The sequence below is a fragment of the Marmota flaviventris genome, chromosome 1, assembly GCF_047511675.1.
Source record: "Marmota flaviventris isolate mMarFla1 chromosome 1, mMarFla1.hap1, whole genome shotgun sequence".
Taxonomy (NCBI): Eukaryota; Metazoa; Chordata; class Mammalia; order Rodentia; family Sciuridae; genus Marmota; species Marmota flaviventris.
This window is the reverse complement of record NC_092498.1, coordinates 198,419,761-198,443,217: the sequence shown is the minus strand read 5'-3', so window position 1 is coordinate 198,443,217 and position 23,457 is coordinate 198,419,761. Positions and strand designations below refer to the sequence as shown.

At 39.1% G+C, this 23,457-nt stretch overlaps 1 protein-coding gene across 1 annotated transcript in view; it reads right to left on the bottom strand.

Annotated features, from left to right (window-relative positions):
- Window positions 1-205: 205 nt before the first annotated feature.
- Entpd3 (ectonucleoside triphosphate diphosphohydrolase 3) overlaps window positions 206-23,457 on the bottom strand; it is a 32,657-nt gene continuing 9,405 nt past the window's right edge. The window contains exons 3-10 of the mRNA XM_027932578.2: window positions 22,580-22,697; window positions 10,781-10,931; window positions 8,893-9,052; window positions 7,738-7,971; window positions 3,683-3,955; window positions 3,423-3,533; window positions 2,624-2,761; window positions 206-442 (exon numbers count right to left, since the gene is read on the bottom strand). Coding sequence (XP_027788379.1) covers window positions 206-442; window positions 2,624-2,761; window positions 3,423-3,533; window positions 3,683-3,955; window positions 7,738-7,971; window positions 8,893-9,052; window positions 10,781-10,931; window positions 22,580-22,697 — 1,422 coding nt within the window. The remainder of the gene's footprint in view (window positions 443-2,623; window positions 2,762-3,422; window positions 3,534-3,682; window positions 3,956-7,737; window positions 7,972-8,892; window positions 9,053-10,780; window positions 10,932-22,579; window positions 22,698-23,457) is intronic.

Below are 23,457 nucleotides of genomic sequence, written 5' to 3'. Positions count from 1 at the left end.
AAGGGTGCCTGGAGGAGCAATGTGCACAGAATTGTTGAGGGATTCCCCAAGAGGCATTTTGGCAGAAGTCGGTATCCAAGCAGCACGTGACCTAGGTGTTTGACTTTAGTAGTATTTCCTGAAGGTGGCCACTTCACTTGCACTGCATGGTGCTCCCCAGGCTGGTTCTAGGGAACCCTGGGGCTCCAGGAACTGCTCTGAAGGCTCACTCAGAATCCACTGCATGGTCAAAGACACGCTCAGAGCGCCTCTTTGTCCTAGACATTGAACATAGGTACAAAAGAAATGCGAGGCACAGCAGGGCTGTGGCTGTGAAGAAGGCAAGAATGCCCACAAAGACAGTCGGCTGTATAGGCAGGCGGATCAGGGGGCTCCCTGCTGGGATCTGGTTGGTCAGGCTGAGCATGTAACCTAGGGACCAGCCGATGCTGCTGTTCCCGACCTGTGGAGTAGAAGAGATGACTCAGTTCTCAGGGAAGGCATAAGGCTGGGATCCTATACCAGGGCACGCCACTGTATACCCTGCCAGGCCTGCACAGGGAAATGTGGCCTGAGGAGGTCAAAGGGCTCACCCAGGTTCAGACACCACACAGTACTACAAAGAACTGGGAGTCCCACCTTCAGCACTGCAGAGAAAACAGTGGGAAGAATGAATTCTAATAGCCTAAAAAAGGGACAGTTAATAATAGTGAAAGCATTCCTATTGCCCAGGGGTGTTTGTGACTAAAGCAAGAAGACAATGAGCAATTTGCTGAACCCAGGGAGGTTCTAAGCACAGGAGATGAGTCCAAATGAGAAGCAAACTTTGTCAACTTCTTCTGGTAATTCCATCTAGTTTTGCTTTACATATTTTTAAACTGTTTTATTAGGCACATACATGTCTTGCACCATTCAAAGTGAATGGAGTTATTTTTCATTGGGGGTAACCCCATCTGAAATGATGCTCTTTGTTTTAAAGAGCATTTTGTCATATATTGAATAACAATATCAACTTTCTTTTGGGTAGCATTTGCTGGATGATTGAAAACAAAATTTAAACTCTAAATTCTTCCATATGCTTATGCTTAAAGTATAACTGTTTCTCTTATAAATCATCTACTGATTTTTAAAAATCTAACCTGACAATGTCTGTCTTTCAATTGGTGGGTTTAGACCACTGATGATATATTGATATTATTTGGACTTCTTTACAATATCTTACGTTAGTGATTCCTACTAATGCTATTTTCCCATATTATTTTTTCCCTCTTTTCTTGCCTTAAAAATAATATCTGTATGTTTCCTTTACACAACAAGAATTTTAGGCTATTCTTATGTTCCTGTTTACTGTCACCTGTTACCATTCCTCTATCAGGTTAGAGATTTTCTATACTTGGGTTATATGGATGGGCTTTTCTCTTTTACTTCAGTGTTAGTTTTATTTTTTAAATGTCATTTGTTTTTACTTTCAGTATTTTTGCAACATCTCCTGGGTTTATTTCTCTTCTTAGTTAGTTGCTGTTTCCAAAAAATATTTTTAATTTAAGTCCTTGTGTGGCAAATCTTCCAAAGTCTTTTTATACCCTCATGTTTAAACACTAGCTTGGGTACACAAACAATTCTTAAGGAGAAAGAATTTTAAACCTAGCATGTTTTCTCAATTCAAATTGATATTCAATAGAAAGCCATTCTCCATTCTTTTAATGTACTTTCCTGTTGGTAATTAGATTTGTTTGGAAGCAAAGCTTAAAGAGTACATGCCACAAACAGTACTTGATTCCAGACATCCCTGTATTTTTTGTAGATGACTCAATTTTACTTATGTGAAAATAGACAGTCACAGGCCTAATGCAGGATATTGATTAGTTTAATCTAATTATTGCCAAAGCTGATATTGAACAGACTGACTATGGCTTCACATCAGCCATTCCCGAAATGAGAAAGTCCTTCAGAATTGGGGAATGATGGCTAAATGTATCCCAAGGCTGAGTCCTGCCTGAGAATAAGGTGTGGTCGCGACAGCTGCCAGTACAGTTTTTAAACATTTTGCTCACTTGATACTCATTCCTGTCTGTCTATCTGTCCGTCTGTGAATAACACCAAGCCAAAATCTTCTCCATCCCTAAAGTTTTTGGTAGTTAAATACCTTAGGCTCATTTAAAGAGAAACTTCTTACTTCATGCTAATGTGCTAGTGTAAATCCCGAATACTCTGAAGCCTGGATCTTAATTTGACATCTGTGTAAAATGAAGAACAATTAGTTATTATCCTCTTGAAAATCAAGTTATATTTAGAACTTCTTTTCAGGATGGAAAGACTCAGATCTTTAACATATTTAGTTGTCACTCAATAAACATTTCCCAAGCAGCTACCAGGATCTAGCCCTGGCACTGAAGGCCGGGTATATAAAGATAGTGAGACCTTAGCCCTTGCCTTCCAGTCCTTTCCTCAACTGGAACAGTCTCCTGTAAGCAACTCTGGTCTCCATTATGTCTTCTCCCAGGAAGGAGTGATCAATCTGATCAGCTTGTACTCAGCAAATTTAAATCTCTAATATCCTTTTACTGTCTACATTTCTTCCACAAACGCTACAAACCTCTCTTTGGGGAGAAAGAAGAGAAAACAATTTTATGTCTTGACTTACTTCTTTTTCAAAACGTATTCGGGGCCAAGTCTCCTCTGTGAATTTGTATCCATTTATAAGCAAGTGGTAGATGTAGTGGGCTGAGAAGCAGTAGGAGCGGGCATACACCTCATCAAATTTGGGGAGCAGGAATGGGAGCTGAAAAGGAGGTTTAAGACATCTGAGAGGAGGAGTGGGCAGGTATACTTTACAATGCACATTTAGAACACCTAAGGTTAACAGTCATATTTTAAAAAACATCATCACCCAGAATTCTGTAATAAAAATGGCTATATTAAATAATGATGGGATTATATAATATAGTGATTAAACAAAACCTACACAAGGTCACATAATAATAATCCCTAAGTCCCCTGAGTGCTTATTATGTGCTGAACACTGTCCTAATCATTATGCATGTGGTTAGAAAATTAATCCATGACATAGTTGTGAAGTAGGTTCCCTCATTACCCAGATTTTATAGATGTGGACTTAGAAGAGCACAAAGGCTAAATTCAGGATAAACACACATATACACGCAAAGGGAATATGCTCTGTTGCTATAGTTCTTGTACTGACATTGTTCCTTCTTTTTTTTTTCTTTTCTTTTGGTACCAGGGATTGAACCCAGGGGTGCCTTACCACTGAGCTAGAGCCCCTTTTATTTTTAATTTTGGGATAGGGTCTTGCTAAGTTGCTTAGGGGCTAAGTTGCTAAGGCTGGCTTTGAACTTGTGATCCTCCTGCCTCAGCCTCCCAAGCTGTTGGAATTATAGGTATGCATCATCATACCTGGCTGTTCCTTTCTTTTAAATACTGACCTCACTCCAATCCTGGGAGCAGAAATTCCATGTACTTGAGTTGAAGGAGTCCAGGGAAAAACTCCCAGAAAGATTTAAAGCACTGGCTGTGTAGTAGAATCCTGCAAATGCCTGGAAGAAGTAGAGAGGAAATTTCCAGAATGGAATGTGACATGGAGGCTTCAGGGCGGAGAAGAAGAAAGGGGTACCAGAATTGGAAAGGGGAGAGAGACATATTCTACAGGCACAGACAGAGATCTTTCAGGGGGTTGTGCTCTTACCACAAATGGCCCTTGAACCTTTGGCTGATAAGTCCCATCAAAGGAACAGCCTTCTTGATCATGGCAAGCTTTGAAGTCAAATATGGAAGCCACCTTCTCCCTACACAGTGATGGGTTCCCAGTTCCTTCAAAAGTGATGAGGCTATTGGGGTCGTAACTTGTTGGCCTCTGCTTCTCAGTGCACAGGCTGTCAAATACGTGGTCCACAGTGAAGGTGGTGCTATAATTCCGAGGGTAGCAGGGGTTGGTGAGATTGGTTTCAGTGGGAGAATTCTGTGGGTACAAGAAGAGTGAGGTGTTAGGTGGAGGACGAAGTCATTCGTTTTGGCAAATCCTCACTATTACTACTCTCCAATGTCAAGACAGAAAATGGGAAAAAATTAGAGGATAGGAAAGGCAGCAGAACACAACAGACACTAGTATGGCAATATGTAAATCAATGGATGTGTAACTGATGTGATTCTGCAATCTGTATATGGGGTAAAAATGGGAGTTCATAACCCACTTGAATCAAAGTGTGAAATATGATATGTCAAGAACTATGTAATGTTTTGAACAACCAACAATAAAAAAATTAAAAAAAAAAAAAAAAGAAAATGGGAAAAAATACCATTCTGTATCTGGGTGTACTGTATCCCAGCTTTTAAAGAAAGCCCTGAAGGGATGGGAAAGGTGCGTGTGAAGTTATCCTGAACCAGGCACAATGCTGGGCTCTCTCTCACTCTATCTGATCCAGCCCTTATGATAGCCCTATGAAGCAGGAAACTCCATTTTGGTGTGAAAACAGGTTATCTTTAATTTTTCATTTTTGAAGAGAATCTCTACCTAGTCAACTAATCTAAAAGGTACAAATAAGCATATTATGAGAATGAAGGCTCCCTGCCACCTGCTTCCAGCCATCAGAGCCCTCTCTGAAAGCAGCTACTATGACCAATTTTGTGTGTAATCTTCCAGAGATCTTATGTGCATATGCAAATATATTTTGTTTTCTTTCCTTTAAAAAAAACACAAATGATAACACCTTGAATACACGTCTCTTTGCTTTTCTTATTTAAAATATATATCTTTGGGATCTTTCCATTCACTGTATGTGTAGATGGCCTCTTTTTAGTAACTGCTAGGGACACCCTCTAGCAGTTGATTGGGACTGGTTTCCAATCATTTTGCCAACACACACCCACACACATCTCCTTGTTCCACATAAATCTTTGATCCATTTGTGATCTGTTTTATATAAAAACCAAGGCAGGACTGGGCTGGGTGTGGGTAGCACACGCCTGTAATCCCAGTGATTCGGGAGGCTGAGGCAGGAGGATAGTGAGTTCAAAGCCAGCATCAGCAAAAGCCAGGTGCTAAGCAACTCAGTAAGACCTGTCTCTAAAATACAAAACAGGGCTGAGGGTGTGGCTCAGTAGTCCAGTGTCCCTGAGTTCAATCCTCAGTACTAAAACAAACAAACAAACAAACAAACAAAAACAACCCCATTAAAAAAAAGAAAAACAAAAACCAAACAAACCAACAAAAAATACACACTGAGTCAAGGACCTGGTTTTACCTTTTCTAGATGGCTATCCAAACTTATCTGTGGGTGTAAAGTGTTCTTTTATCTTATGACAAATTCCTAACTGGGTTTGGTTCTATTTCTGGACTCCCTTTTATAAGGAATTGAATTTGAGCTCTATTCAATTTCAGAGCCATTAAAGTGTAGTACTTTTCCTACAGTAAAATCTGACTTACAACATTCAGCCCAACCTTGCATTTTACTGATGGGGAAATTGAGGTACACAACAAAATAATGCAATTGTCTAACAAAGGTCAGTAACAGGATTCTGCATAGAATTCTATAGTTCAACACTCATCCAATCTCACTCTCATGAGTGTTTTCCAGAAAGATCTTCACATGTCTACAAAGGAGGTAATAAGATCCCTTTCTGCTCCAATGGTGTGAAAAAAAACCTGTGATTTTTCACAAATTGTTGTAGCCAATTTGGATTCTAGTACACCTGGGTCACTTATGGCTGAAATATTTGTTGAAAGAGAAAAAAATCATGTCAATCAACTTGGTGTTTAGTATCAACTTCAGAATCTGACTTATAGTTTTTAAATGACTGAAATAGTATAAATCATTTATGGCTTGGCATATATGGCTTGTGATCTGTTTTATATAAAAAACAAGGCAGGACTGGGCTGGGCATGGTAGCTCACGCCTGTAATCCCAGTGACTCGGGAGGCTGAGGCAGGATAGTGAGTTCAAAGCCAGCATCAGCAAAAGCCAGATGCTAAGAAGCTCAGTAAATACTAGTTATCATTTATCTTTTGTTCTTGAATTATTTGTATGGCATTAAGTTCGATCAGCCAATGTGACAATTTAGGCGCTCAAAAATCAACAGTCTTCACCATTCCTAGTGTTTGAGGACACTGCCATGGTCAATCAATGGGTTTGAGAGAAAAGCTCCACTAGAAAATCATACCATAATTTGTTCTTAATGTAAATCCAGTTGAAATTGGAAAAAAAAATAGAGACTATAAAAAATATGAAAAACTGATAAAAACTAGAAGAGGTGGATGCATAATAAATGCATGTATAGAGATATCACAGTGAATCTCATTAATTTGTAGAATTAAAATGTGTTAATTACAAGTAAAAAAAATTAAAAATAAACACACAAACTACATTTAACAACAAAGGCACAGAAATGATGAAAACTATAAATTTTACTGAAGGCTGGGTGCAGTGGCGCACACCTGTAATCCCAGCTGATTACTGTAATTAGGAGGCTGAGGCAAGATCACAAGTTTGAGGCTAACCTTAGCAACATACCAAGATCCTATCTCAAAATAAAATAAAGAAAAAAAAGATGGGGCTGGGGTTGTGGCTCAGCAATAGAGTGCTCGCCTAGTGTGTGGGAGGCCCTGGGTTCAATCCTCAGCAGCACATATAAATAAATAAATAAAAACAGCAGTATAAAAAAGACTTATAAAAAAAAAAAAGAAGAAAAAGAAAAAGGGGTTTGGGGAATTGCTCAGTGGTAGAGCATGCCTGGCTTCAATCCCCAATACCACATACATGCAGGAAAAATCTTATCGAAGGGTATAAACCAAGAACTAAATAAATGAAAAGATATTAATAATTCTGGATAGAAATTCTTAATATCATTAATAATTTTTACCAAACAAATATATCTTTTAAATTTATATATATATATATATATATATATATATATATATATATATATATATATATATTAGTTGTAGGAGGACACAATACCTTTATTTTATTTTTATGTGGTGCTGAGGATCGAACCCAGTGCCTCACGATGCTAGGCAAGCACTCTACCACTGAGCCACAACCCCAGCCCAAACCGATATATTTTAAATATAATTTTACCAAATATAATTGCCAAAACAACTGCCATCATAATCTCAATGAATAATTTATTTTTGTTACTACTTAATATGATTTTGAAGTTCAGAAGAAACAAACTGCACTGATGTTGGGTTTATATTAGTGGCAGCCTTCCAGCTGATATCCCAAGTAGCCTTCTGTGCCCCCGGGCCTCACCATACGAAGAACAAGACCAACATGATGGAATTTGGTTGCTCTACAGTCCCACCTATTAAAGGATATCCAGATGCCTAATATAGACCCATCTGAAAGAAGACTGAGCCTGCATAAGCTCTGCCTCCTCTCTTTCCAGCAAGTATTTCTCTTGTGACCACTAATATTATTTTGTCTGCACCTAGGGGAATCTCAAAATTCTCAGGCTTATTTAGCTACTGGTTTAAAACAGTTTGTGTTCATAAAGGGATCCCAGGTCTTGAATCATTTATAAAGCATCTGGAACTCTGGATCTTCCCTGGACTTCTTACTCAAATTCACTGGAAAGTGGTCAAAAAACACAGTGAGAATTTAGACACAGAAGAGCCAATTAGAAAATGCTGTTATTTCCAATCACCTTCCAACTGAAGTGAGAAGGGCAGGCACTAGAAATCAGGGCACACTCCCCTGGGCTCAAACCTTCAAGGAAATACCTGCCATCCCCCAGCTCAGGTACCTGCAGGAGCATCGCCAGAAACCTCTTCTCAGCTTCATTCCGGCCGTAGCACTGGAAGCTGTGTGTGTACAGCGTGTATGTGTAGCCATACAGGGACACCTGCACGATGTCACTGATGTTCAGCCCCATCTTCTCTTCTGCCACGAAGGATATCTGGGTGGAGGCACCGCCCAAATCCAGGGCGCCTGTGGTTTCCACTCCATGTGGATGCACCCACATGTGCCACAAGTTCTTCTGCACAGTGGGAAAAGGAAGTGAGAAGAAAGGCCAAAGGCACCATCTCTTGCCCAGGGATCTCCGCCCAAGACCCAACTCCTCTTGCTAAGAAGGGAACATTCAGACCACTTCTCTCCTTTTATTTCAGGGGTGGTGAATTCAAATGGTTCCAGGAGCTTGGCAGATAACACAGATGAGTCATAAATGAGTGAAACAGATTAGGTGTTTGGCGTGGGGACTGGTGGGGATTGTGACAAGCTAGTGAGTCCCCAACCTGCGCTCTGTTCCTGCCTGTTGTTACCATGCAGGAAGGGGAGTCCACTGTGACCAGTTCCTCCAGTGGCATGTGTGAGGATATCAATGTGTAGATTTTCATGTGAAATTTCCTAAATATTAACCACAGCAATCAATCTAAAAAGTTTAAAAATACATTCAAGGGGGGACAAAATGGGACTTGGATAGGATAGGATCTGAGTGCCCTCATTCTGGATCCTTTGCATCATATATAACATTCCTTTGCACCCAAGGAGCAGGAAGTGTAAGGACAGGACTGTAAAGAGGCCTGGGAACACAGAGTGAGGACTCCCTCTCTCTCTGGGGATTCAGGGAAGCAGACTGACTGAGGGTGCTGCAAATCCCAGATGGCCGTGGAGCCTTCAACAGGTCCATGTGCAGTAGCAGGATTAAATTTAGATCCCTCTCCCCAATTTCTAACAAGCTAGCAAAGTGACAATATTCCCCCTCCTCCATGCATTTGGTCCTATTTATGATCCATGGTCCCTCCCACCCAGCTCTATGTAAATGCCTTTTTTTGAGCACTGCTTCCCTAGTGCACACACGGCAGGAATGCTCCATTGGCGGGTATTTCTGCTTAAACTATCTCCCTCAAGGGACAAGATAGACAGCAAGATTAAAAACCATGCATTTGTTTCCACACACCTCCAGGAAATTTCCCATTATATAGTTGGCTGTAATCCATCCATATACCCCTTCCTCTTGCCCAGAAATGATTTGAGCACCCCTAAAATCAAAAGGCTGGGACTTGAAGTAGCTTTGGATGCTTGCAAGGACTTCATTAGCTGCTGTTTCATTTTGCAACCTATGCGAGGCACAGAACACAAAAGGCTGAGTGCCTAGACGACACAGTCAAGTAGTCTCCCTCAGGTGATAAGGGAAACCCCCACAACCCCCGGCTGGCATTTTTCCAGATGTGTGCAATACACAGGCAATCTCTTTTGCAAGTTGAAGCCTGCCAAGGTAACTGAGAAGGCAGTGACCTCTTAAACTGCCAAGCAGGAAAAGAGTTTTCTATAAAAGTACAATCTGTTTTCCCCAACCCCACCTGCTCCTGTTTCATTCTCTTGCAATCAGCTAATCAAAAGAGCCATCCAGTCAGGCGTGGTGGGTCACACCTGTAATCCCAGCTATTTGGGAGGCTGAGGCAGGAAGATCTCAAATTTTTGAGGCCAGCCTGGGCAATTTAGTGAGACTTTGTGTAAAAGTAAAAAAAATAATAATAATAAATTGGGGATGTAGCTCAGTGGTTGAGAATCCCTGGGTTCAATCCCCAGTACTAGAGAGAGAGAGAGGCAGAGAGACAGAGAGAGACGGAGAGAAACTAGGGAAGGCATGGGGGTTGTGTAAGTAATCTCTTAGGAGGCAGGGGGGAAAGCGGATAAGGTTGAGTTTTCAGCTGTGCCTGCTTCACCCTTTGGGAGGGCTTCATTTTGAGGGGATTTGAGGGTCATTACAGCTGTCACTGGATTAAAAAAATCAGTATTTTGACCCACATAGGAGAGGCAACATGGCATTATTATATCACCCATGACATTGTACTATTATTGCACCTATCTGCTGCCAATTACCCTATAAAAGAAAGCTCACTTGGGAGATTATTTCCCCCTTCATCAGTGGTTTAAGAAAACCCAGGGGCACTGGTTTACTCTTGGCTCAGGAAGAAGAAAAACCAATGCTTCAAGCCACAAGCAAGAACAGGGGCACTTCACGGAGAAGACCCAATCCAACTGTGAGCATGCTGTGATTTCTCTTTATGATCATGTTAAAGCACCTTTGTCTGTTCCTATTTTCTTCATGCCCAAACATGCATTATTTTCCATGACTGGGATCATGGACAAAGTGCCTTTGGAGCTGAATGAGTCTTGTCTACTGGTGATCAAGATCAAGCCTCACTTCCAACACTTGGAGCAGCCTCTGTTGTGAATGGATTTATGTTTGATGTTTCTTTTTATTGCAAGGTTAAGGAAATACTCTATCAAAGATAGGGGGGGAGGGTAGGGAGGGAGGGAGGAGAAGGAGACATTCAAAAACCATGCCTCTGGGGCTAAAAGTCATAGCTGCAAATTTAGCATGAACTTATGAAATGAAATGGGATGTTTGTTTCATAACAAGTCCAAAGGGCTTTGACTGATGTGAGAGGCAGGCATCCTATGGTTTTAAAGCAGGTTTCAGGGACATTTTGTGCACGGGAAGAAGCTACATAGCTAGAGGTAACACTTATCACGCATCTTAGTGGCTGTTCACGGTGTCAAACACTTCTGTTTTCTAAAGCAGATGTCGGTCATCTTTCTTTTTCCAGAGTTCTCAGTAAAATCACAAAGGTAGAGGGAATCAATTTTAGAACAGTTTCTTTCTGCATTTTAAAATAAAGACTGAATGTTTCCCAATCGTGAAAGCCTAAATTTAAGGCAGAATATGGGCTTCTTTCTCTTGGGTTTGTTCCCAGAAACAGAGATACGTTCTTGGCAAGATTCAACACATTCTTGGCTATTTTGGTCATGGGAGCTCCTTGGCCCCACTCAGCCTTTACCTCAGCAAGCGCATCCCAGCCGTGGCTCCTAGGTAAATGCGGGTGGATCCGTGGAGGTGCTCTGGGACCTGCCCCTTGACTTTTAGCATGCAATCCTCAAAGGCTCTGGGAGCATCTTGGGGGTTATTCCCATAGCTGGAGATACCAGAACCTGAAAAGCAAAAAATCAGTATTGGTCAGCATTCCCCAGAACCAACAGCAGGGACACAGCTTTTCAATTAAAACAACAATGACAACAACAACAACAACAAAATCAGCTTTGGAAATTATTGGGTTCAAAATTACTGGTTTGAAAACTGGGAGATATGCTAAGTCATAAGTGGTCACGGTGATGGGTCCACTCTCAATCTCTGCAGGGAATAAACTAAAGGGTGAAAAAAAGTGAGCCTAGGCTTTCTTTCAAGAAAATGTTTTCATAATGGAAGTTTTAAATATAGATAAAAGAAGAGAGAATGGTGTAATGAAGCCCATACATCAAGCTCCCAGTTTGAACAACCATTCTTTTTTAAGGGCCTTGCAAAGTTGCTGAGGTTGTCTTTGAACCCAAGATCCTCCTGCCTCAGCTGCCAGAGCTGCTGGGATTACAGGTGTGCTCCACCACGCCTGGCTTGAATAATGATTCTTATTGCATCTGTATTCTCTCCTATTATTTCCTCACAAAGCAAAGTACACATATCATTTCATTCCACTACCTTGGTATGTATCACTAAAATATAAGAATTCTTTTAAAGAAGCATAGAGTTTCATTATTATACCTGTAAAACTTAGAAACCATTTAAAAATTTTGTTTCATTTTTTGATTGACACGTAAAATTTGTACATATTTATTAATTTTTTTCTTGTTATGAGGATTGAACCCCCTGAGCTACATCTCCTGCCCTTTTTTATTTTGAGGCAAGCTTTTGTTAAGTTGCCCAGGCTAGCCTCAAACTTGCCATCCTCTTGCCTCAGCCTCCTGAGTCGCTGAGATTATAGGCATGCACCACTGTGCCTGGCAAAATTTGTGCATGTTTATGACTTACAATTTGATATCTGGATTTACATTGGGCAATGATTAAATCAGGGTAATTAGCATATATATCACCTTAAACTTTTATCAAATTTCTCTATGGTGAGTACATTCAAAAATCTTCTCTTCAACTATCTTGAGAGACACAGAATGTTATTTTTAACTATATTCTCCTTACCATGCCATAGAATACCACAACTTCTCCTTCCTATTAACTAACACATTGAGCAATCTCTTCACAGCTCCCCTTCCCTTTTGTCTCCTCAGCCTCTGCGAACTCTCAATCTCTATGAGATTAATTTTTGAGAGTCTACATGGGAGTCAGATCATAGTGTTTGCCTGACTTATTTCATTCCGTCCATACTGTAGCAAATGAAAGGATTTCATTCTTTTTTAGAGCAGAATAGTATTCCATTATGTATACAGAACACATTTTCATTATTCATTACTCTAACAATGAATGTTTAGGTTGATTCCACATCCTGGCTACTGTGAACAGTAGCTATGGTTCACATTGCCTCCATATTCCTTCTTCTCATACTGTCTTTCTCTTTTTTCCTACCTCTGTTCTCCCTCCTTCTCTCCGTCTCTGTCTGCTTTTGTCTCTCTTATTTGCATGAATCAGGATCTTCATAAATTCCCTGTTGCCATATTAAATCTCATTATTGGTTCAGTCCTTCCTATCTATTTTACTTGTAATCATTAGAAGCTGTACTTGCTCTTTTTGTTCAGGATTGCTTTGGCTATTCTGGATCCTTTATTTTATCATATGAATTTCCATATGAATTTAGGATTATTTTTCTTAGTTCTGTGAAGAATTGGTATTTGGATGAGAATTGCATTGAACCTGTAAATGGCTTTTGGTAATGTGGCCATTTTAACAATATTCATTCTGTCTATCCATAAACATGAAGGTCTTTTCCCTTTCTACTGTCTTCTTCAATTTCTTTCTTCAGTGTCCTATAATTTTCATTGTAGAGGTCTTTCACATCCTTGGTCAGATTGATTCCTAGATATTTTGTTACTTTTTGAAGCCATTGTGAATGAAACTGTTTTCCTGATGGTTTTTCTCAGTGGATTCATTCCATTGTACAGAAAAGCTATTGATTTTTGTAAGTTGATTTTGTATCTGGCTACTTTGCTAAATTTGTTTATTAGCTCTACAGTCTTCTGGTGGAACTGTTATTATAGGATATATCATTTTCAAACAGGGATAATTTGACTTCTTCTTTCTTATTTGTTTCACCTTTATTTCTTTCTCTTTCCTAAATTACTCTGGCTAAAATTTCAAGTACCTTATTGAATAGGAGTGGTGAGAGTGGACATCCTTGTCTTATTCCTGATTCTGGAGGAAATACTTTTAGTTTTCCCCATCTAGAATGATGTTGACTTTGCAATTGCTGGAGGCATTACAATACCTGATTAGAAATTATACTACAGAGCATAATAACGACAGATTGGTGCTTGCATATAGACAGATAATGTAGACTAATGGCACAGAATAGAAGACACAGAGAACAAACCCACACAGCTACAGTCATCTGATTTCTTGACAAAGGTGCCAAAAACATACAATAGAGAAAATCAGCCTTTTGACAAGTGGTGCTGGAAAAATCAGATATCCATATGTAGAAGAATGAAACTAGATCCCTATCTCTCACCCTGTACAAAAGCAAACTCAAATGGATCAAAGATCTGACTATAAGACCAGGTCTTTGGTGTTAGAAGAAAAAACAAGGAAAACACTTCAAAACACACTGACTCAATAGGACCCCTATATCTCAGGAAATCAGGGAAAGAATCAACAAATGGATGGCATCAAATTAAAAAGCTTCTGCAGGTGGTAAAAATCCCAGTGATTTGGGAGATGGAGGTAGAAAGATCATACGTTTGAGACCAGCCTGGGCAACTTAGCAAGATCCTGTCTCAAAATCAAAATAAAAAGGGCTGAGGACATAGCTGTAGTACAGTGCCCCTGAATTCAATCCCTGGTATAAATAAATAAATAAGGAAGCAAATAAATAAATAAATGCTTTTACATGGCATAACAAAAGAAATAGCAGAGTAAAGAGAGAACCTACCAGAATGGGGGGAAATCTCAGGGGCTGGAATTGGGGCTCAGTGGTATAGAGCTTGCCTAGCATGTATGAGGCATTGAGTTTGGTTCTCAGCAGTGCATATAAAAAAATGAATAAAATAAGGGTCCATCAACAACTAAATATATATATAAAATTTGAAAAAAGAATGAGGGAAAATCTTTTCCAGTTGTTCTTTGGACAGAGTTTTAATATCCAGAGTATATAAAGAACTCAAACAATTCAAAATTTTTTTAAAAAGCAAATAACCCAATCAATAAATGGGCAAATGAGCTGAACAGACACTCATCAAAAGAAATACAGAGCTGGGGTTGTGGCTCAGTGATAGAGCGCTTGCCTGGCATGTATAAAGCACTGGGTTTGATTCTCAGCACTGCATATAAGTAAATAAAATAAAGGCCCATTGACAACTAAAAAATATTTTTTTTTTAAAAAGAAAGAAATATAAATGGTCAACAATTAGATGAAAAAAGGCTCACTTCTTTAGCCATCAGGGAAATGAAAACTAAAACTACACTGAAATTTCATCTCACTTCAGTTAGAATGGCAAAGCATCAAAATTACAAATAACAATAAATGCTGGGGAGGATGGCAGGTAAAAGAAACTCTTATACTTTGTTGGTGGGAATATAAATTAATACAGCCACTATGGAAATCAATATGGAGTTTCCTCCAAAAGCTAAGAATAGAACTACCACATGATCCAGCTCTATGACTCCTTAGTATTTATCCAGAAGAACTAATGTCAACATACTCTAGAAATACATGCATACCCATGTTTATTAAAGCACAATTCATAATAGCCCAAAATTATGGAATCAGCCTAGGTGTCTGTCACAGAATTATGTCACTTGTAGGAAAATGGACAGAACTGGAGAACATAATTTTGATTGAACTAAATCAGACTCAGAGATAAAGTCTGAGTTTAAGTAAGTCCAAGTTTAAGAAAGGAAAAATGCATGTTTTCTCTTATATGTGGAAGCTAAAGGAGGGAAACAGGCAAAAACGGGACCTAATGAAAGTAGAAGGGCGATCGCTAGGATAGAGGAAGGGGGGTCAGGTGAAGGGAGGAAGGAAGAGTGAGGGAGGTTATCCTTATTGATGGCCTCATCTTTGGCTAGTGGGGTCCTCTTTAGTTTGGCCTCTGAGATCTTTTGACATGACAGATGACTTTGAGAGCTTCCTTGCTTTCTGATACATTGTACATTTCCTGCCCCAGATCTGGGATCAGCCCTTTCTCCAAGAATCCCTGGTTCCTTGAACCAAGAAATGGTATTTAGTATCCAAAATTTGAGAGTTATGGTTGACTGCAAACTGTGAAACACACCTCGAAAAAAACCTACTTCCAACTCAAATTCAAAACTACAAAATTTTACTTAGTCTCTTTAATCTGACATTTTTAGCTTCTTTTTCCTGTGCTAAACATTAAGAAACTCCAACATAACTCATTTGCTTTATTTCATAATCCACACACCATCAGTCTCTGTATACCAGTGCCAGCATCCCAACAACTGTGAGATTATTAAAATCAGTTTCTGATTTTTTAAAAATTCCTTTTGTTCTTAGGGATCCCACTAGGGATATACAGTCAAATGACTATGTTTAATCATTTAAAAATATTCTTTCTGTATTGCTACACCAACAACTTGATAGAAACTTAGGCTAGTTCATTACATTTTGCTTTTGATTTTAAGAATTGATTTTTAAAATTTTTGTTTTATCATTATTAAAATACTTATATAATTCTAAAATCAAACCTACAAAACTAGATTTAGTCAGAGGCATCTAGTTTCTTTTCTTATAAGTAGTTTCTTTTTATAAGTTTATCTAATATTTATTTAACATAAGCAAATATATACATATTATGTAACCTTTAGATGAATGGTAGCTTACTATATATATTTTTCTGTATTTGTCTTTTTTGCATGTAACTTTTCCTAGTGAGCCTTCCATACCGGCATGTAAATGTTCCTCATTCCTTTAAGTAACTGCATTGGCTGCCATTGGGTGAATGTAACTTAGTTTGTTCTACCAGGCCAGGGTCTGAGTTTAAGTAAGTCCAAGTTTAAGAAAGAAAAAAATGCAGGATAGACAAGGAGAATGGAGAGAATACTGCCCTTTCAGAACTTTCCTTGGTCCTTTGGGAATTGTTAGACCCATTATTCTCTTCCAAAGCCCTTTCTCGATTGTTTCCACTACACAAACCATCTTATCTGGATATGAATTTATTTATTTACTTATTATTTGGTGAAAAAATTCAGAAATTTATTTTTACCCTCTAGTAGGTAGACATTAGTTTCAACATATGCTAATTCCTATCGCTTATCTCTAAATATAATAATTATACTTATTCTTAAGCTTCACCCCTTTTAAAGTGCTTTTTATTGGTATATTATAATTATGCATAAGAGTTAAGAGTGGGGGACTCATGGTGACATATTCTTACATGCATATGACATAATTTGAATTCCCCCACTACTATCTGTCTCTTTCGCCTCTTCCCTCCCACTGGACCTCCTCCACTCTACTCCCTTCTATTTTCATGAGATGCCCTTCACCACATTTCTTTTCTTTTCTTTTTTTTCCTCTCTAGCTTCCACATACAAAGGGAAAAACACATGATCCTTGACATTCTGAGTCTGGCTTGTTTCACTGAATATAATGGTCTCAAGTTCCATCCATTTTCCTGCAAAGGCCATACTCTGTAGGAATGACTAAAACTCCATTATGTATACATATGACATTTTCTTTATCCATTTATCTGTTGATGAGCACCTAGGCTGGTTTCTATAACTTGGTGATTGTACCATAAAACATTTTTTTTTAAATCCTGAGAACTCTAATTACAAGTTTTACTTGGATGTCTCCATTAGGATGTACAGACATAGATTTCATCCACAGTGCTAGATAAGCAAGGGCAGGCTTTTCCAGCCTTGGTCAAGGTCAGAACCTTCTGCTTCCCCTCCCAGGGCACTGGCCACCTACCATGGACAAATGACAGCAAAACAATTGTGGGTTGATGGGCACCAAGGCATGGTCTCAGAAGTTTAGCATGGAAGGGGCTGGTAAAGAGCTCTCATAACAATATTAATAAATAAATAAAGGCTGCATATATATGGATATATGTATAATTTTAATACATAAGATATACTTTAAAAGAAGAAATTTTCTCCTTTCTGAAAGGTAGGATTATGGATGATTTTACTTCCATTTTATTTATCTGTATTTATTGATTTTCATGCAATGAAATGTGTTATTTTGTAATTAGAAAGTTACATTTAAAAAGACAACAAACGTGAGATCTGTTTCTCAATATTAACATATGAGTCAGGCAAATTCTTATGAGATTAGTTAGCAGTATTTTTAAAAATTCTCCTTCCAAAATGTCAGTAAATCTAACACAAACAACAAAACTATGCAGAATGGCATCAGTCAGTGCACATGTTGCTTATTTTCTTTTCTAAGAAACTAGTAAAATGAGTCCCCATAGACTGATCACTCACTTTCAACAGTTAGTTGAATAATAGCCAATTTTATTTTCATCTACATTCTTCTTTTTTTTTTTTCATTCTTACTAGACTTTAAAGAAAACCCTAGACATTACATCAATTAATCTGAAAACACTTTAGTATGTTTCTAGAGTTAAGGATTTTTTGGTACTGGGGACTGAACCCAGAGGCACTTTATTACTGAGCTAGATCCCCAGCCACCTCCCCACCTTTTTTTTTTTTTTTTTAGCTTTTAATGGACTTTTATTTTATTTATTTATATGTGGTGCTGAGAATGGAATCCAGTGCCTTACACATGCTAGGCAAGCACTCTACCACTGAGCCACAACCCCAGTCCCCAAGCCCTTTTTATTTTATTTTGAAGCAGGGTCTTGCTAAGTTGCTGAGACTGACTTCAAACTTGGATCATCTTGCCTCAGTCTCCTTAGTTGCTGGATTACAGGCATGTGCCGCCGCTCCTGGCTGACATAAGGAATCTTAACCTAGTCATAATTCTTAAAAAGTAACCTCACTGCTGGGCACAGTAATCCCAGAGGCTCAGGAGGCTGAGGCAGGAGGATCACAAGTTCAAAGTCAGCCTCAGGAACTTAGTGAGACCTTGAGCAACTTAGTGAGAATCTCTCTCAAAGGAAAAAAATAAAAAAAAAGCAGGCAGAGCTACAGATAGCATCACAAGGATCACCAGCCTAGACAGTGCCCAATGAACTCAGTAACTGAGGACTGAGGACTGATACCCACCAGGGACCCCCAAAGGGCCTGGACACCTGGTAATCAGTGCTGGGAGCAAATATTCACCAACCCTCTTCAGACTGGCCAGGGCAGGGGAGTCTTGGGAAGTTTGCAACTTAGAAACCAGAAACCTAAATTATCCTTGGAGAAGCCACATGCCCTAGAGAACATAACACTTGCCAAACTTCAGCTCTTTAATTTAAGCTTTAGTTTGTGACCTTCTGGTCCCCGGGAGTATATATATGGATCCCCGAGGCTACTGTGATCAAAGAAGACAAGATCCATTTCTGGATGTGCTGTGGGCTCCATAACCATGTCATGGTTGGCATGGCTGGCATTCAGGGTGGGCTAAGAACTTTTTCTAAATCAAGTATGGCATCCAGGGTGGGCCAAGGACCCCTTCTCTAGGAAAGTCCTAACTTTCCCTACAGTTAGAGGACCGTGAGGAATTACTCTGCTGAATGCTCTCTCAGGTTTAAAGACAGAAATTCTGTGACTACAGGACAGAACAACTATACCCAAGAGGATCCACCAGGAGCTGTGGAGTATGGAACTCCATGAATAAACAGTTAGCACTTATTGAGTGCTTATTGCAGACATTTGCTTTCTCCCTTATATATATTGTGCAGTGTAATCTTCAACTCATTCTATGGGAGTAGGTATTGCTCTCACTATTTTTTTCTCATCTCAGAAATGAGAAGGTCAAGGCTCAAAGAGATTCAGCAACATTCCAGAGCTCATACAATAGGGACGAGGCGAAGTCTCCATCATGGTCCTTCACTATCCTCTCTTTTCTAAAGGAGCAACCTGATGCCCTCTCATGCTTAGAGGTGAAGAAATGGCTCAGAAGTAAGCTGAACTAAGTGAATACAGGATCACTGGCTGAGATCAGAGCAAGGAAACTGCTTGCCTGTGTTTGTGGAAAACATCATAAGCAATACTCAGAAAACATCCAAGAACCCCCAAACGGGCCATGGAGATGCCCCTTCAAACAAAGACTTATTGTCCCACCTTTCAGCTCCTTCAGAGTTTGCCTCAGCTGCAGGGAGCTGTCTCACTCAAGATCTTGTTCTTCCCAGGGCTAAAAACACCTAGCGACAATGGTGATGGGTCCTGCAGCCCAGCCATTCCCGGCATTTCAACCCACTGCAGGATAACTGATCGGCTGGAGCTTTATCAGGCATTCTCTGAAGTTTGACTTCTTTCATCTAATTCTTCTGCCCTCTTCCTGCCACCAGAACACTCTCAGTTATTAGGATCTCCATAAAGTACCTTACATCCCAAACTCTCTCTTGACCTCTGCTTCTGGGAAACCTAACCTACAATATCTGTGCCCCAGGAGAGGCGAGCTCCTGGCCATCTTCCTGGGAGGGCAGACAATCACAGCTTACCCTGATTTTCCAAATAAGATCCTCCTTCGTCTCCCTAAGGGAAAGACAAATCATCTCCAAGAAGTTAAAGTATATGGGCAGCTCGCTGAAAGAAATGATGGAGGCTGCCCGGGGCTGGGAGGATAGGCCTGGTGTCTCTGACTTGTAGCCTTGAACTGAGAGTGTACTTGTAGCCCATTCAGGACTCACTAGCTGGGAAACTCCAGGCCAATTCAAAGATCATAATGCTTTAGAGGGAAAGAGAACGGCTTAAAAAAAAAAAAAAAAAAAAAGACATGCACACACACATACTGACTGGGCTTGATTGTGTGGACTAAAGACTTAATTGTTAAAGGAAAAATTGCAAAACTTTGATAGAACAATATCTTTCTGACCTTAGGACAGGGAAGGAGTTCTCAAAATGTACAAAAGAACAAAGAATAGAGGAGAAGAGTGATCACTATACTGACATAAAAATTGAGAACGTCTATTCATCGAGATAGGTGAAGAAACTAAAAAAGACAAACTATGGTCTGTAAGAAGATATTAGCAACAATCTATAATAATACTCACAAAACATTCGTATTCAGAATGTCTTAAAAATTCTGATGAATAAGAAAAGTCAAGCAATTCAGTAGAAAAATAACCAAAGGACATGCACAGGCATTTCACAGAAAACAGAAAAGGCCATAAATACATGAAAAAATACATGACCTTATTAGCAACCATGGAAATACAAATGTCCATTAAAAGGGAAAAGTAAATAAGCCAAAGGCTATTAGTATCACCATTCACAAACCTTAACATTGAGTTTCTACATTAACCCAATGTTAGTGAATAAAGCAAATTATAGGAAAATGTTTGATCATGTGCATACAAATTTTATTTTTTCCCCTAAAATCAGTAAAAACTAAAAATCTAAGACAAAACTATAAAGAAGAACAAGGAAGATTTCATATCTTAGCTATTGTGAATAGTGCTACAATAAACACGGGAGTGCAGATATCTGTTTGATATAATGATCTCATTTCCTTTGATTATATCCAGAAGTCAAATAACCAGATCATATGGATAGATCTATTTTTAGTTTTTTGAGGACCCTCCATACTGTGCTCCATGATGATTATACTGGTTCACATTCTCACCAACAGTGGAGAAGAATTTCCTTTTCTCTTATATCCTCATCAGTGGATGAATGGATAAAGAAAACAAGATATATATATATATATATATATATATATATATATATATATACACACACATATACACACACACACACACACACACACACAATGGAGTATTACTTTGCCATAAAAGGAATGGAATTATATATCATTTGCAACAAAATGGATGGAACTGGAGGTCATTATGTAAGATAAATACATCAGACACAGAAAGACAAGTACCTCATGTTCTCTCTCAGATGGAGGAGCTAAAAGCATAGTATGAATATAAAACAGTGATTACTCGAGGCTGAGAAGGATGGTGAAGGGAAGAAAGTGGGAGGCTGGATAATAGGTTCAAAAACACAGAAACAGGAATGAATCCTAGTGTTCTGCAGCATAGTGGGATGATTGCAGTTCACAATGAACTGTTACATATTTTATGAATAACTAGATGAGAGAAGTTTGAATCACACTCCAAACATAAAACAATGACAAAGAGATGGAAACATTAATTAGCCTAATTTGATCAGGGCAAGTACTGAAATACAGGTATACATGTATTGAAATATCACACTGTGCCCCAGAAATATGTACAATCATTATAAAAAAAACTAAGAAATATTTAGAGAGATGGAAATGCCAATTACCCTGATTTGATTATTATACATTGTGTACATATATCAAGTTATTACACTGTACCCCATAAATAGGTATAATTAAAATTAAGATAAAAAGAAGAAAGAGCCAGGCATGGTGGTGTGAGCCTGTAATTCTAGCAACTCAGGAGGCTGAGGCAGGAGGTCAGCCTCAGAAACTTTGCAAGGCCCTAAGCAACCAAGTGAGATTTTGTCTCAAAATAAAAACAATAAAAAGGGCTGGGAATATAGTTCAGTTATGAAGGAGGAGGATGAGGGAGAGGAGGGAGGAGAAAGAAAGAAAGAATAATAAGTGAATAGTTAACATAAAATTCAGGACATGTTTTGTTGGGGAGGAGGCAGAGACTTAAATGGAAAGTAATTAAAGTTCTGACAATATTCCATTTCAGAGGATGACAGCCTATGGGAGAAATCCAGTCCCTACCTCAGAGAACTGAGACAGTTTTTATTTTTTTTTTAAATTTTTCAATGGTTGGTGAGGAAATGAAAAGAAAACAAAGTTTGGTGACGTGTGAGAATTAGAGAATTATATGAAATTCAAAATCTCTTTTTCATCTATAAAGCTTTACTGGAATAGAGACATCTCTGTTTATGAATCGTCTATGTTCCTCCAAACCCACTTCCTCCCATACCCAGATACCACCTCCCCCTGTTTGGAAAATTTCCTATGTATTTCTTATGTTTCAGCATGTCTTATGAGCACAAGTGCTGACTTCCCTTGTTCTGAACGATCTTCTCAGCAAACAGCATTGGAACAGAAAGGCAGTGTTTCCTTCCAGAATAAAGGGCTGGCAGGCTTGCCAGCCATTATAAATGGTACAGGTTTCCTAATCTCAGGGTTTTTGTTCTGTGATACAACCCACTATCTGGCTGTCTTTATGTTATTCAGTGTAAACTGGAGAACCACTGCAAGGAAATGCTGACACTCTGGCCAGTGCTATGACTGTAACAAACTATCTTTTGTTTCTGAGCCAGGAGTCTTGTGTCTTTTACCAGCAACTATAAAAGTAGGGTGGGGTAAAGTCTCAGACTATTCACAGTCCTTGACAATTCCCCATGTTTATGGATGAAAGAAACCAAGGCCCAGAGAGGAAAACAGATAGGATTTAGGTGATCCCCCCAAGATGAGCAGCAGCTTGAGCAGAGGAATTTGTATTTTTCCAATTCCCACTCCAGGGCTCACTTGCCTGACTCAAGGTCTCCAAAAGACGTAGGACTTAACCTTGATGCTCCCTGGGCCTCCTGGCCACACTTAAGTCCTTACCTTTCACACTACATTTGAAGGTTTGACTGACCACTCCAGTATTATTCTCCTTCTCTGCGGGCCACTGATACACGTAGACAGTGGTTCTAGAAGATCCGGCATCCAGCACAATTCCATACTGAATAAAAAGGGAAGTGAGAGTCAGAATAGCTTGGGCCTCATGGAGGATTCATTTCCCAGTGGGCCATTGAGAACCCTGAATACCTTAATTCACATTGCTTCACGTAGGTTGGGGCTGACCAAAAAGAGATAAAAGAGATAATGATTGTCTCCAAGCCATCTTTGGCTCCTTGGACTGTGGAAAGAAGAAGAGGTAAGGTAGGAGAGGTTCTAAGGCATGGTTCTCAATGTTGGCCATGTTGCGAGTCCCCCAGGGAGATTTAAACATCAGGGAGCAGGTGGGTAGCAGGAAGAAGACAGAGTTGGGTATGAAGGCATGCTGAATCAGATAGATTCTCAATTAATGCTGAGTAAGATGCCCAACCTCTCTGAGTTCCCTCGTCTTTAAATGCTTTACTTTTAGAAATAAATAGAAGACCATTTGCCTGATGCTTAGTGGCTGCTCAATAAAACAGGCTCTTATCATATATAGAAAAGCCAGGCAAGTAAAGTAAATAAAATAACAAAGCAAAAAACAAAAACAAAGAAAATATGCTCCTCAAATTTACAAATCTAATTTATTGGATTAACCCCTGTTACATTCCTTTTTTAATGGTCTTCTGTGCATATGGCTTCATATATACATATGTTTAGATGTAGGTTTTAAAATCCAAATAGGATCATACTCTAGTTTTTTGTTTTTGTTTTTGCAATGTTCTTTTCTTAACAGTATTTCATGAGCATTTCTTCCTGCCAGTAAAAATAGACTAATTTTTCAA